The sequence below is a fragment of the Platalea leucorodia genome (genome assembly GCF_965183815.1).
Source record: "Platalea leucorodia genome assembly, chromosome: 12".
NCBI lineage: Eukaryota > Metazoa > Chordata > Aves > Pelecaniformes > Threskiornithidae > Platalea > Platalea leucorodia.
In genome coordinates, this window is record NC_138834.1 from 5830637 (window position 1) to 5845038 (window position 14402).

At 38.6% G+C, this 14402-nt stretch overlaps 1 protein-coding gene across 1 annotated transcript in view; it reads right to left on the reverse strand.

Moving 5' to 3' along the window:
• Positions 1-1863: 1863 nt before the first annotated feature.
• The window catches only part of AACS (acetoacetyl-CoA synthetase), a 42996-nt gene continuing 30457 nt past the window's right edge, over positions 1864-14402 (reverse strand). The window contains exons 10-18 of the mRNA XM_082324693.1: positions 13773-13897; positions 10998-11062; positions 10693-10815; positions 9229-9342; positions 8598-8723; positions 6921-6990; positions 5927-5985; positions 4865-5067; positions 1864-2129 (exon numbers count right to left, since the gene is read on the reverse strand). Coding sequence (XP_082180819.1) covers positions 1992-2129; positions 4865-5067; positions 5927-5985; positions 6921-6990; positions 8598-8723; positions 9229-9342; positions 10693-10815; positions 10998-11062; positions 13773-13897 — 1023 coding nt within the window. The 3' untranslated portion in view covers positions 1864-1991. The remainder of the gene's footprint in view (positions 2130-4864; positions 5068-5926; positions 5986-6920; positions 6991-8597; positions 8724-9228; positions 9343-10692; positions 10816-10997; positions 11063-13772; positions 13898-14402) is intronic.

Consider the following 14402-nt stretch of genomic DNA (forward strand, 5'->3'; position numbering starts at 1 on the left):
GGTTATTGGCAGCTGGATAGCTCATTTTTATACTTTCCTAATGGCTGCTTTGTATTTATATTATCACATTTATCACGCCAGCATGGTATATTGTCTGACTTGGTACAGTTCAGAAAGTCAAATGGAGACCAGCTCATTTAAAGCCTCATTTGCTAATGAGGCATTTCTGCATCCTGCGGTGAATGTGGAGCTGGTGTCCGCGACGACTGTGTTCTTTTGAATCAGTCACAGACCACCTGAGGGGGCTACTCCTCAGCCACACTGACAGGCAGTTTCACTCTTACGGAATTATTAGCAGCAATATTTGACATATTCTGCAACAGCCTTCAGCTTACTGGAGCGAGCTGAGATCTGTCACAGGGTGGAAGAAATACACAGTAAACTTTTACTAGCTGCAGCTAAACACGAGCATCTAGATTTTGCCCTAAGTAATGAAGTACGCGCCTTTCGGTGCACAGATGTATCCCTTTTAGCAGCATTAACATATCACAACCTATGACTTCTTACTGTACTGACACAAGGCATATTTTCAGCACGCTTTCTTCCACTCCTGTTCACCTGTGACCTTCTCAATGAGCCAACCATGCACACGTAACTAGCAGCAACGTTTTACTTGTCCTGGGCTCTGCATAAGAAAATAGGATACAACTTTCAGAGAACGATAATTTTGTAGTGGGGTGGAGTTGGATTAAAACCATTAAAATCAGTAACAAATTAAGCTAAAAATGTTTCCATGACACCCAATCGAAAGGAAAATAAAAGACAATAACTAAGTGAAAGCTGAAACAAATGTCATATACATTTTTTATATCTATATAAAGAATCAATTTATTTTAATTAACTCTTTATCAATGCTGAATGCATTCAACACAATTGTAAGGACATCCATGATCTTAATGCATTAAATACTTAACCAACAAGATTCAAATAGTGCAGGAGATACTGAATGCCAGAGATTCGGTACAACTACTGCAACAGTATTTTATGAAAAACAAAACAATGTTTTAGTGCTTCCATTTTACTGTTTTAGTATGCTCATTACCATATTTTTCCCTTTATAAACTGGAAGGATACAGAGCTAGAAAACATTTTAGTCCTTCACTTCCAACATGACATTTAGTAAAAAAAGTTACAAACCCCATCAGCTTTTAACAAATAAACACACTGGAATTCTTTAGCTAACATAACATGGGATTGTTGCCTTACAGCCAATAAAGAACTTCAGAACAAGGAAGCAAAATGCTGTCTTCAACTGCAATGATGTAATCCAGAGTCATGACAGTAAACTCCATGGAAATAACCTGGAGTTACACCAGGAGTAAGGGGGAGGTGATTGCTTCCTCACCTTCTGAACCCCCAGAAGTCTATCGACTAAAAGCTTAAAACAATAGCAAGGGTACATCACAAAATGAAGCAGCAATTACCTTCGAGGGTACCGTGAGATATTTCAAGACTGAAATTATTCTGAGTCAAGTCAAATGGGTTTAGTGCATTATGATTTGGCTTTGTAAAAAACATTTAAATGCACACCACACATAGAATACTTTCATGTCAAGTAATTAAAATCACTGTATATTCTTTACAGGTGACTAACACATGGATTGAAAAAGTGCTGCTAAAAATCCAGTTTAAAAAAAAAGAAAGCAAACATTTTATGAAAGAAATATTCTATTTGCAACTGTAACTTATGCTATTCGTTTGATGGGCTGTGATGTAAATCTAACCAGAAGATACACTCATATATATAAAAATCAAAACAGGCAGGTTCCTCCTTCCAGGCTGGAAAAAACTCCAAGACATATGGCATATTTAACCAATAAAAGGGAGCTAAGCTTTACCCAAGCCTTTCATAATGCACTTAATGAAATATTTCTTCTTTTAAAAGAACCACTGGTATTAAATAGAGCTTTTTCTTTACATACAGTATTGGTATATACAAAACAAACACAGAACAGACAGATGCAAAAAAAAAAAAACCCAAACAAGTGACTTCAGAAGTTCTGAAGCTCAGGAATATTTTGGTACAGGTCCAAAGTCTCTGGGTTTGAGAAGGCTCCCCGCTGCTCAACTTCTTTCCCTGCAATTATTTGCTTCACAGCTACTTCCACTTTTTTCCCATTTATCGTATACTGAAAAACAAAACCAGCAATGATAAAATTACACTTTTCATTTAGTAGCTTTATAGAAGTATTCATGAAACCCCCCACCAATCCCAGAACTTAATTAAAATTTAGCACAATGTCTTCCCTTTTCCATTACACTTGAGGCACCAGAATCTTTCTTCTGAAAATGGCTTGAAGAATAAGTGGAATTCAAAGAAGAATTTATATATGACTTTAGTTTATTATTCTGTTCGGTAATACTGTGAGAACCTGATCAAGCTCCAACTTAAACCAATGAAACTAGGCCAGAATCATGGTACAAACACTAAATATCTTTAATGTTTTATGTTCTCACACATCCAATTTTCAAACAATTTTTAATTTTCTAGGGGTGAGCTCAAACAAAGCCCAACTCCATTGAGCTTTGGGAGAAGAAAACCATGACTTTTGTATCTTAAATGGACAGTCTTTTTCTAATAGGGTAAAGTGAAACACTGAGCTAAAATGGACCTCAACATTTCAAAACAAACAGTAAGAAACAGAGGCTTCACCTCCACTTAAAAATCACACAAATTCTATTACATTTTGTTACTCTAAAACTAAGGACATTGCAGAAAAAAAACCCTAATTCTTCTCTTTTTGGGATTAGACCATTGTAATTTCTGACTAGTAAAGTAGGGTAAGGAAGAACTACTCCAATGTTAACAGGAACTGTCAGGCCCATTTTAGATGACGATCTCTGCTTTTAAAGGCACCAAGGCTTTAATACCACCTTCCTTGGGCTGGTACCACTGAGAAGTTTTGGGGGATAGCAACTTTGAAAAGCTGACTTACAAATACCTCCTTAGTCTTGTCTGCCTGCTCTGAGAACAGACACCACGCTTGCTTTACTACTGAATCTACCCATCGAGGAACCCAGGTTGTTCCTGGCCTCCAAAGCCACTCCTGAACTCCGGGCACCACCACTTTTCATTAGAGATCGTTCAGAGCCAGCTAAATAATCCTCAATTCAATACACTCTTGTAATATTGATCTTGACACTAAATCAAACTTTTCCTTATTAAAACTACTGAAGTCCTATGTAATCCTACCCTCCTGAACCACCTTAATGAACCACTCTTCCTCCTCAACAATTAGCAACCTAATTTTCACAAGTGCTCAGAAACCAGAAGACCTGTGTGGCCTGCAAGGAAACTGCCCCTTTTAAAAAAGAGTGGGCAGACTGGTCAGCAAAGGGAATTTGTTTAATCAGTAAACATCTTGTGGATGATGACCAGAATGCTCATCTGGTCAGGACAGGGCTAGAAAGAGTCACACTAAGAGTTTGCAGTATGTTTTTTTAACACCATAGCTCATTAAAAACCATGCTTTGTATTACTAAAGTCCTAATCCCTTCAACACAGCTATACTATTTCTACCAATATACAGGGTCAGTGTACAGTCAGGATTAGTCTGTAATTCCAGACGAGGATCCAAATACTTTTCTGAAAGTAGCAGAAAATAGAAAGAGCTTTCCCTTCCAAGCAAAACTTTCAAAGAAAGATGGGAGACAGCTTTGATCACTTTACCACTGGCATATTTACCTGAAAGGTAATTAAAATTCACTCAATTGTAAATTCAGTCGAAGTGTGAACTAATTAGTGATCTAAGCAGGCTTTCCTGAGGGGCAGCCCATCACAAACACCTCACTGCCATCAACTTCATGCATTCAGAGGATTTACACGATTTACAACTTCAACACTTCATGCAGAAGCTAAGTTGCAGCCCCCCCCCCCCAAAAAAAAATCTAAACTTCACCATTTAACAGCTGCAGGGGATTTTACACTCATGCAAAGAAGGCATTTTGAGCCAAGTATTATTTGCCAACAGTGCCCTGAAACAGAAGTAATTCAACAGATCAGAACCAGATTGCTGTGTGCACTGGAGAGGCTGGCAGTCCTAAACCCTAGACCACTTTCATAGACACCTACACTGGCAGTAAATGGGTATCAAAGACCGAATGACTGGTCTGAAGTCTCAAGCCTTTTCTCTAGACACACGCAGGTCTATGTGCAAATGGACTTGAGACAACTACACTCTGCACCCCCATTCTGCTGCTCATAGAGCTGTTGAGGAGACCCTAGCATCAGAGAGGAGTATAAAAACCAGGCATTCCAACTAAGGAGCTCATACAGCAAGGAAGGGCACTGTAGAGTAACGTAGCTCCAGAAGACTGACCATGCAGAACCTTTAGCTATACACATTGCTCTCCCCTCCTCTCTCATAAGCACATTAGTTACCGCTACAGTTAAGACAGTAAAAGAGCTACATTTAAGTGGCTAAACAGATGTAAAAGTGCAATGGTTTACAAAATTATTTTATGAATTTGTTCAGTGCTCTCAGCTTTCATAAGAGTGTAATTCGAAACAGGAAAACAAAAACAAAATAAGCTTATGGGTAGCCAGAAAAGCTAAAGTTAAATTACCTTTTTAATGTTTTCCTTTAAAAGGCTTAAGTATATATTACTGAGAAAATGCAACACACATTTATAAACTGAGAATGGGCATTTTTAGGTATTGTTAAAAAACAAAAACATGCTTAGCTGAAAAGGAGATGAAATGATGTTGCTAGGCAACGTAGACAAACTATTTATAAAGCTCGAATACACTTTTGAGATGCTAAAATTTCCATGCATGTGGGTTTGAAGAGCAATGACAACTGCTCCTTAATTACTATTCAAGGTGACAAAGAAAAAAAAGTAGGCAGCATTTTTCATGACATACCGGAATGCCTTTGGTTTCTAGAATGAGGCTTGGAACATGCCTGGCAGAAAGCGCTATACGTATTGCATCTCGAATTCTCTTCACCAGATCCTCGCTAAACGCATAGTTTAATGCCATCTTCAGGAAGAGAATCACCCTCTCCTCCCCATCTTTGTTGTACTGAGGGACACAGAGGCTATCGGAAACCTCCTCAAAGGCTTCAACTGAAAATAAAGGAAAAAGTCCTTATTAGCACTTGCATTTGTTCATTATTCTGCATGCACATTTTTTGTGATTGCACCAAAAGAAATATCACCTCCCCTAGAGCTGCAAAGGCAAAACAAATGGCCTGGCTAGTTTATTATACAACGAGCTTCCCCTCTGGGTGCTCTGAAATTTTAACTCCTGCTCAGGTGAAAATCCAGGTTTAAGGATCATATATATTTAGGCCCAGGACAAAAAAAAAAAGTTTGCTATAACTTCTGGGACAGATAACAAGCTTTTTCACTACGCCATTTTCTTTGGCTTTCCTCACAATCCCCATTGCCGCACAGACAGAAAACTAACGTGCCTGATCACACAAGAACAAGGAGAGGCAACAGGTCCTTAAGTCTCAGATTAGCACCTTTGCAGGCTCACAGTTTCACCACCTTTCACAAGACAGACCTTTGCAATATGAAGCACAAGCTCAAGAACTTCATCTAATTATTAGGAAAAATACAATAAAACCAGTGTTAAGAGCTTGTCTTAGGGGGAAAAAAAAGAAAAGCCTCAGAAGTTAGGTATTCTCTTATAAAAATCTGCATGATATAATTAGTCTGCAAGGCCTTATTATATGAAAGCAACACCTTATGGAGAAAACATCTCGACTACTCATCTCCAGTCCTACAGATACTTCAGGAAAGCAACTGATTTCAAGTCTACAAAATAGACTTTTAATGCTAATATGCTCTGTACTGTCTTTCATTTGAAAAACAGCAAGTCTTTTATTACTTAATCCTTCCAAACACATTTATAATGCTTACATTTCAGATTTAAGGCAACAGTGTCATAGCTGAAAGAGGTGGAAGGTTAATTTCATACCTATGTTATAGATTTCAGAACTTCCAAATCTTACTCCATTTGGATTTAACGTACCATCACTGGAAATCACACACAAATAAAACAAAAGAAGCATTAAAACAGGATTAGAGTTTGATGAAAAGAGAAAAATTGATGCAATTAACCAAGTCTCTCTACATTTCATGCGGTGAATATGCAGCCACATTAGAAACAGAATTTTAAACAAATTTGATTCAAAAAGGCATTTTGCTCCTTAGAATGAAGTTGTACAGAGAACCTCAACATTATTCATTTACCTTTCCCAGTCCCTCCCCCTCCCAGTAGCCTACAAATACACACACGTACCACTGACAACAAAACAGACCAAAAATCTTTGTAGTACTCCATCATATTACAACTGCATATCATTCCTTCCCAGTCTCTTATAGCTGGAACTTTTGTTTCACATATAGCAGCCTCACACTGTATGTCTGTTGAGTAGGTCTATTTGTGGCAATGCCAGACACAGCTTCAAGGCATTCACTCAACTTTGTTTCGAACAGCAGCTTTTAAATGCAAGCAGAAAATTTAGCCTCAATTGTGATCTTGAATGTCTATGATCACTAACACAAGCACAACTTAATACCTGACCTTCTATAATTAGGTGTTGCTGTAAAGCAAGTCAATGGCAAAGCCAAGACCAGAAGACAAGTTTCCTGATTCACCACCTTGAATGTGCCGCACTCTCAATTCAAACTCTTAGAGATGATCATTATAAACCATGGAACACAAAACCAAGCCCAATACTGTCTTGTGTTCACGTATACAAAAGTGGGGTAGAACTTTGAAATGGGCTCTCTTCCCTCTAATCCAGCTGCTCTGGTTAATTTAAGCATTGAAATCTACAATACTGGATTTAACAAAACAAATATAAAGCTAACAGGCATGACAGAGAATCACATACATTATGCTCTAAGGTGAAGTTTGCGAATTTGAACACTTGTTTACTCAGAACACTTTCACCAAAATACTATACCTGCGACCCAGCATGACAATTCCTCCTGTTTTGGGATTAATTTTGCAGTAATCACCATGGGCCCAAACACCTATTAGAGAATGGCAGAGATTAAGCAGCTGATTTCTTACTCATGCAGTCACAGCAGATATTTGTGTAACTCAACTCACATAACTTAGTAAAATACACACAAAAATATATCAGATATACTTTGAGAACTACCTACAGCAAATGTAGCAGTACCTAACTACACAAACAATCCACCTTGCATTTGCTACAAAGAGCTAGCACACACAAGAGTAGTTCACACATTAGGATCAAACCCTAGGTTATCTTCTGATTGCTTGTTCGCATGACTATACGGCATCCTTTAGAAAACAGATGAATAGCTGCTCTGAACACCACATTTTGAGGAAACTGGAAGAATTCTCCACAAAGGTAACTATATTCCCACAGTCTTTCTTGATCCACTTTTATGATGTACAATTCTGTGCAAGAAGCTTTCTGGGCTTGCACAATAGGTCTCAACAATTCCCTAGGGAGCTTATGTGCTTATGTTCTTGATTTGTGTTAATGTGAAATCAGATTTCACTTCTCAGAGCTGGAATAACTTCTGTATTATTTTTTAAGATTGATACCAGTACAGCAGCCTGCCACAAACAGAAATACAAGCCGGTTCTACTCAATTTTTTCTAAAGAAAAGCCAAACTCAAATTATTTGCACGTGCATGTACACATAAGACCATTTTCTAACCTAACTTTTACCACCTTAAGCCCATTTACAAGGAAAAACAGAAAAGGCGTTTCAGACAGAACCTCTGGACCACAGTGATTTCAGTCTAACAACTGTCACACAGATTTCCCCCCCCCCCCCCCATTTATTGTTGTCAGGCTTACATGCAGACTGCAACTTCCACATTCCCTCAGTTTTCCTATATGATTATCTCCTGCTGCACATCCTTTAAATCCACTCTGTATTGCTGCTATTTATAAAAAAGCTTCCATCTCCACAAAGCAGCAGCTTGAGGTCCTGCTCCTATAAAAGCCCCTGCCCAGCAGGCAGCAGGGAGCTCAGCATTGCTGTGTCACATAAGCAAAAGCTCTGGATGAGCAGAGTCCTCCACAATTATTAGGAAGAAAGCCTCTGGCCCACAGTACCTGTTCCTTTACTCTTATCACCACGGGAAGACTGTATGAATGCAGAATATGCATGTCTGAGGCACCACATACCTAAACTTTATGCTAATGAGGTAGCAGGTCAGCACTTACCCTGTAGGATTCACTCCTCTGGCTAGGTAGGAGCAGTCTGGCAGAGGTGCAGTAGCACTCGTTAATGGAGGATTGCTCCCTGACCTCTTCAGCACATTCATTTCACACTCATGCCAAGCACTCTACATCTGCACTACAGATTATCAGGCTGTTACAGTCATATCTGCCTAATGAGAGCAGGAGCAAAACAGGATTGGAGCTTTCCAGAGATTCTTATTAAATTGATTTGGATCCATATTCAAAACAAAGCACTAGAAAACAGAGTGAGATATTATAAAACATGCCGTGGAGTTCTCACCCTGGAGATCTAGATTCAAGGCTGCACCTGCCTGTCACTGGGCAAGAATAAACCTGTACCTTCCTACGAGCGCAATAACAATCTACATCCTTGGTCAGTTTGAGCAATATCCAAAGCCCTTCATTACGTACCTGGGAATTTTGAGAAATAAGCCTTCCTGTATTTGTTTCCATTCTCATCATTCCAGAAGTGCGTAGGCTGACAGGGAATAGGCTTGGTACAAACCAGCTCTCCACTTTCACCCCAAACTGGTTTTCCTGTTTACAAAGAAAGAGGTGTTTTCTGCATTTACCTTCTGTAAACCATAGAGTACCAAAGCAAAGAGCATCTAGAGTTATTGCTTACATGCCAGATGCTGATGTAGATACGAGATGAGCTGTGACCAGTGGCCTTAACAGCTTTTGTTCAATTCTTAAACTCATCCCTATCTTAACCTCAGTAACTTCAGGAGAGCTACACCACAGGGTGAAGCCAGCCTGGCTTCCACAGCAACATGGCTAATTAGCCCGCACACCAGAGGCTAGAATTTGGCCTGATGTGCTTTATCAGGGTAATGGAAAAGGAGGGCCTTTTTACACATTGATTATCTTCACTAGAGTCCTGTCCAATCCAGATCAAATGGATCCAGAGCTAGATTTTGCAGAACATGTTTCCAAAGTGAAACCACGCATTTACAGCTATTTACCCACCTGATGACTGAAACGTAAGTTCATGTAACTACTGTATTTCATAAGTGTACATAATATTTTGGATAATGGTTACCTTCATCATTCCATGCTTCTACAGCCATTCCAAGATTTCTGCCCTGAATTTCTCCTTTGTAAACTGGAATTGTAACATTCTGACCCATGAAACATGAAATTATATCTGTCCCACCTACAATAAAAGAAGTCTGTTAAAGTACACAGTACTTTCTGAAAAAAGCAAAACTGTTCTAGAGAACAGCAAGCTGCCACCTTTGCCAAATGCTTCTGATTCACATTAAACAGCACCGAATATAGTCAGTATTATCTGCGACATTATGCGAGTTAATAAAAAAAGGTTTCTTTTCTTACTTTGTACGTCTTTTTATATGTGTATGCCCTTCATGCAGAAATATTCCTTAAGGCATAACTTCTCTTCCAACAGTTTCTTTAATCTCTTTTAAGGAAGTTTCCTTTTATATAGGAACAAGAAAATAACGAGGCCCTAGTTTACAGACTTAGATATTTAAGATCACTTAGAAATGTTTTCTTGTTTGTTTTCATTAGTTTAAACTAACGAGTCAAGCTATTCCACTCTATTTATTTAGCTTTTATACCTTGTTTTTATTAGCCCAGAGGCTGAGTGGGGAACCATGCCTACAGGATGAACAGTTATCTTAATAAAAATAGATACTGTCAAAGTGCTTACTTAACTGGAATATTTATAGTCTTTCTATGACTTCAAGGAAAAGGAATTATAAGATATAGATCAATTCTGTTAGCTTGACTCATAAAAATAGTCTTCTGCATTTGAGACTATTAATGTCTATAGTAGCAAGTTCAAGATTCAGCACTACACTTTACTAAGACCAGAGTCAGAGGTGACTTCAGCAGCAGAATAGTCAAACTTTAAAAATCAAACTAAATTGAGTTAAAAAGCCCTTTGAAAAAGTCAGTCCTCATTACAAAGCAGAATGAAGAGTTCTGTGGTGGACCTTACATGAATAGAAGTTGCCTCAGCTAGCAGTCCTCACAACAAACTGCACAGTATGTGGGCTTGATATTTCTCTAATTATATAATTTACAGAAAATCTGTCTGCAGTGCCAATTACTTGGCACAAAAGAATGGAAATGGGAACATGGAAAAACCTCACCAAGAGGTATTTTCTGCTAAAGTCAGCTATTTGCAGAACAGTATGTTCTGTAGGTTAATAGACTCTTTTCTTGATCTCACCCTGCTACCCCTAAGGACAGCCAGTCAAAATAAATGATCCTGCTTAAAAAAAAAAGCTAAAACCCCAAACATCTACCATGTCAGAAACATTCCACCTAAAAGCCTTTAAGTGTACATGCTTCATTATGGCACACTGAATTATGCAGAAAAATCTCTGCACTAAAAAGACAATTAATTCCAGTTTAACTATAACCAAGCCTGAATGATCCAAAGCTTAAGCTTCGCAAACATACAGCAGCAAACAAGCAAGAAGTAAATGTACAGGCAATGAAGAGAATTAGTAAGATACACGCAGCATAAAAGCATCACCTGAAATGGATCCCAGGAGGAGACTGCTTTTTATGTGTTTGTAGACATACTCATAGCTTTGAGATTTGAGCGGTGATCCTGTAGACAGTATAGTGTGGAGCGTCTGGAGATTGTGTGTTTCACCTTAAAAAGGAGGAAATCGACAAAACAGGTTAAGGCAGAATTTTTACAAGATGTTGTAACTATTTGTCACTACAATCCAGAATAATTACATAAAGGACTTTGTGACAAGATACAGGGCCAGAACCTGGGGAGGAAAGGCGGGAGGGAGGATAGAAAGGATTCAATAGCTTTTTGAAGCTTACATGGTTTTAAATTTTTCTCTTCCAGCACAGCCAGCCACTTTGCACCCGTTCCAAGGATGGTGATCCTAGAGGGAAAAAAAGTTTAACTGTTTTGCATATTTAAATATGCCAAGATTCTAAAGACCTGCAATTCCCACTGCAGTAAGCAGAGGCTGTAGACACTCGGTATATTGATTGGCCAAGCAATGCAGTCTCTTAAAGCTTTCTAAGTGCAAGGCAAATCCTTTTGAGCAATCCAAATTAGCCAGATCATGTCATTTCTGCAGCTTTGACACTTTTAACTCTATCTTTAAATATTAAGCAAAGTTTTCCCACCTTGTGGAAAACGTTCACTTTCATTTACAGGAATTCGTAACTGCAGAACACTCCAAAGACATCACAAAATGTTATAACATTTACCTCATTAATGGGCCATAATTGCCACTAAGCTGTTTAACACAAAACTGCTGCCTTGTTACACTCTTGCATGTAAAAATTTGCCATTTCAGGGCACAGTTTAACAAAGAATACTTCACTCTGAAGACAGCTGCCAGTGGTTTTCACTTAGATACCTGTTCAGTTTCCACTGATGAAAGTCTGAGTTGCAGGTGCCTAATTGAACATGAAATTCAGCCTAGCTAACTGAACAACTGAATTCAGCCCTTGCAAAAAGTGTATTTAGAGCTCTCCAATACAACATAATTAAAACTTGAAATGAAGGCTGCACCCCTTCCCTACTCTATCAATGGAAGTGCTAGTTTAATGTTTCTGCTGACTTTCAGGAAATCCTCTTCCCTGCCTTCCGCTAATTCATTTTATATTACAGCAATAAACTCACTCAAGAAAATGCATAGAGACAGATAAGGGTAAGGGATACAGTCTGTGTGCACAGAACATGAGCAATACATACATCAGGAGAACTTAAAGTAAGACCTTGCTACCTTTGCTTTAACTCCAAAGACAAGATGGAAGGTAGAGCAGCTCCTGAGAGAATAATACAGTTTCAGAAACAGAGAGAGGGCTACTTCAACACTATCAAAAGGGGCCATCTTCCTTTGCCATTTAGGTGGCTGACAGTTACTGAGAGGCTGCCACCTCTTGGGTAAGGCCAGGGACAGGCTATTTGCACACACACATTGGTGCACAGAGCAATTTATCAGGTACATGGGAACAGCACTGAGAGCCCACAGGAGTATACTGCTCCTCCAGTTATCATGTACCACAATCACATGAACTATTTTTACTCTTGTGTAATATCTTACTTTCCTTCCATGCTTCAAACTATTGCTTATTTTACAGTTAGAATATGCAATGCTTCTCTGTTTATTTTTAAGCTCTTTGACACTTCCTCTACAGCACATGTAGAGCCTAGTCTCCTATTATTTCCTTCCAAATGCTATATAATTGGTAGATGGTGACTAAATACAGTTCACTTGAACAGATCTCTAACTGATGTCCACTTCAGTAATTCTTGTCAGGCAGTATGAATATCTTGATGATACTATAAGAATATGCTATCTGAAGGAAAGTATGGTACATCTTCAGAGAAGTAAGGTAGTCTTAACATGTTGAAGTCTTTTTTTTAAATATGTAACATATGACTGGGTTGGGAACAGACTGCATTATGAAGTACCACACAGATGGCCACCGCTTTTAGCACCAGATTACAAAAGTGAGACATGCAGACACATTTCAGATATCTTCGCTTACTTTTGGCATGTAGAAACAATGCTTAAAAATAAGCTCTGTTATTTCTTGATTTTAAGTTTTTGCCTGTTGTTCTACTAGGTTTTTTTGGGGGGGGTGTCTTAAGTTTGTGGGTTTGTTTTGTGGGGGTTTTTTTGGTTGGTTTTTTTGTTTGTTTTGTTTTGTTTTTCTGGAATCATTCTGACTAGGGATTAACCTTCAATTATAATAGCCAGAGACAAAATGTCAGTCTTTAAATATTACATGTCACAAAAGACAGAGTGAAGTTTAAATTATTAATTATCAAGAGTCAGAAAGTGAATCTTTTAGCATCCACTTTCCACCACAAACAAATTAATTTTAATTACCAATTAGAAGTGACACTCATTGTTTTACCAGTAATATCATTCAGATCTACTCCTTACATCCAGTTAGCAAAACAGGGAAGTTACCAAAAAAAGTTTAACCAGTGTACAAAGCTAAATACCACCACAGGATTTTACAGCTGTTTATCCAACAGCTGCCATTTCTCTAAGCTTCGAGAGAGGGCACTGTGAGCATTTTTAAGAACAAAGAACTGTGTAAAGCAGTTAACGAACAGCTTGACAAGGAGAATTAGGCATTGCAGATTAAAAAGCAAAATATGAAAACATAAGCAACCCTGCTGAGCCTTTCCAGTCAATTTATGTCTTTAAGTCAAAGTGCTATATTGAGTCTTATGTTGAGCTGCTTGAAATAAAGGATTCTTATTTTCTAAGTTCTGAGTGTGCTCAGAAATTACTCTTCAGATTGCTCCCAATTACTGCCTTTTGAAAAGGCTGCTCTTGAAAACTGACTATTGAACCAAAATTCTTTGTTTGCTTGGAATCCAAACACTTGACTCAAATTTGAAACAATCAGCTCTTTGTCTCTTCTGCTCTCTCTCAAAGACTGTTTTAGTACAAAACTTTAAAAAGTAGTTCCACTCAAGGCTAAGCCAAAAGATAAACTATGTCATGCTACATACTAGTTTCTCACCAAGGGAATGACACCTTTAATGAGGTTGCCTGTATGTAGTCATCGTAACAGAAGCAAAGACCATTATCCTTCCATTTAATCTTGTTTACATACCCTAGTCTGTCAGTCAAGTCCCAGAGCACATTTGGTGACGGAATTAGAGGAGATCCATCATACAGGACCACTGAAGCGCCTGTAGCAAGTGCAGTCACTAACCAATTCCACATCATCCAGCCAGTCTGGAAAAGAGCGAATACCTACATTAGTTTCTATCTTTGTCAGCTAGCTGTCCGCTTTCCTGGCAACTCTGTCACAGGACCAGGAGTGTTGCTTGCTGTCATATGCTGGTAGAAGAGCTACAGGCAACTAGCAAATGATGGACAGGTAGCTCTTGGCAGAATCATCTGGACCAAAGCATGCTCCCTGCCCTTATGCAAGAGGTGTCATCTTCCCCTCCACTTTCCTTGCCCCAAGTTTTCCCGCCTTAACAAACTGTTAAACACTTGAATTGATGTCCATCTCTGAGGATTCTGTCTAATCATATTATTTAGGAATGAGAAAATAAGGCTGGAGCACTGTTTATCCTCTTACCTGTCCCAAAATTGGATCAGCTACATGTTCCTGATGGATATTCATCTAACTTATCCTTACAAATACCTCATGAGATGGGGATTCCATACCTCCCTATACACATACCTTTAAAGCATGAGTGAGCAAGAGACAGGACAACTGTGGGACAAGGTA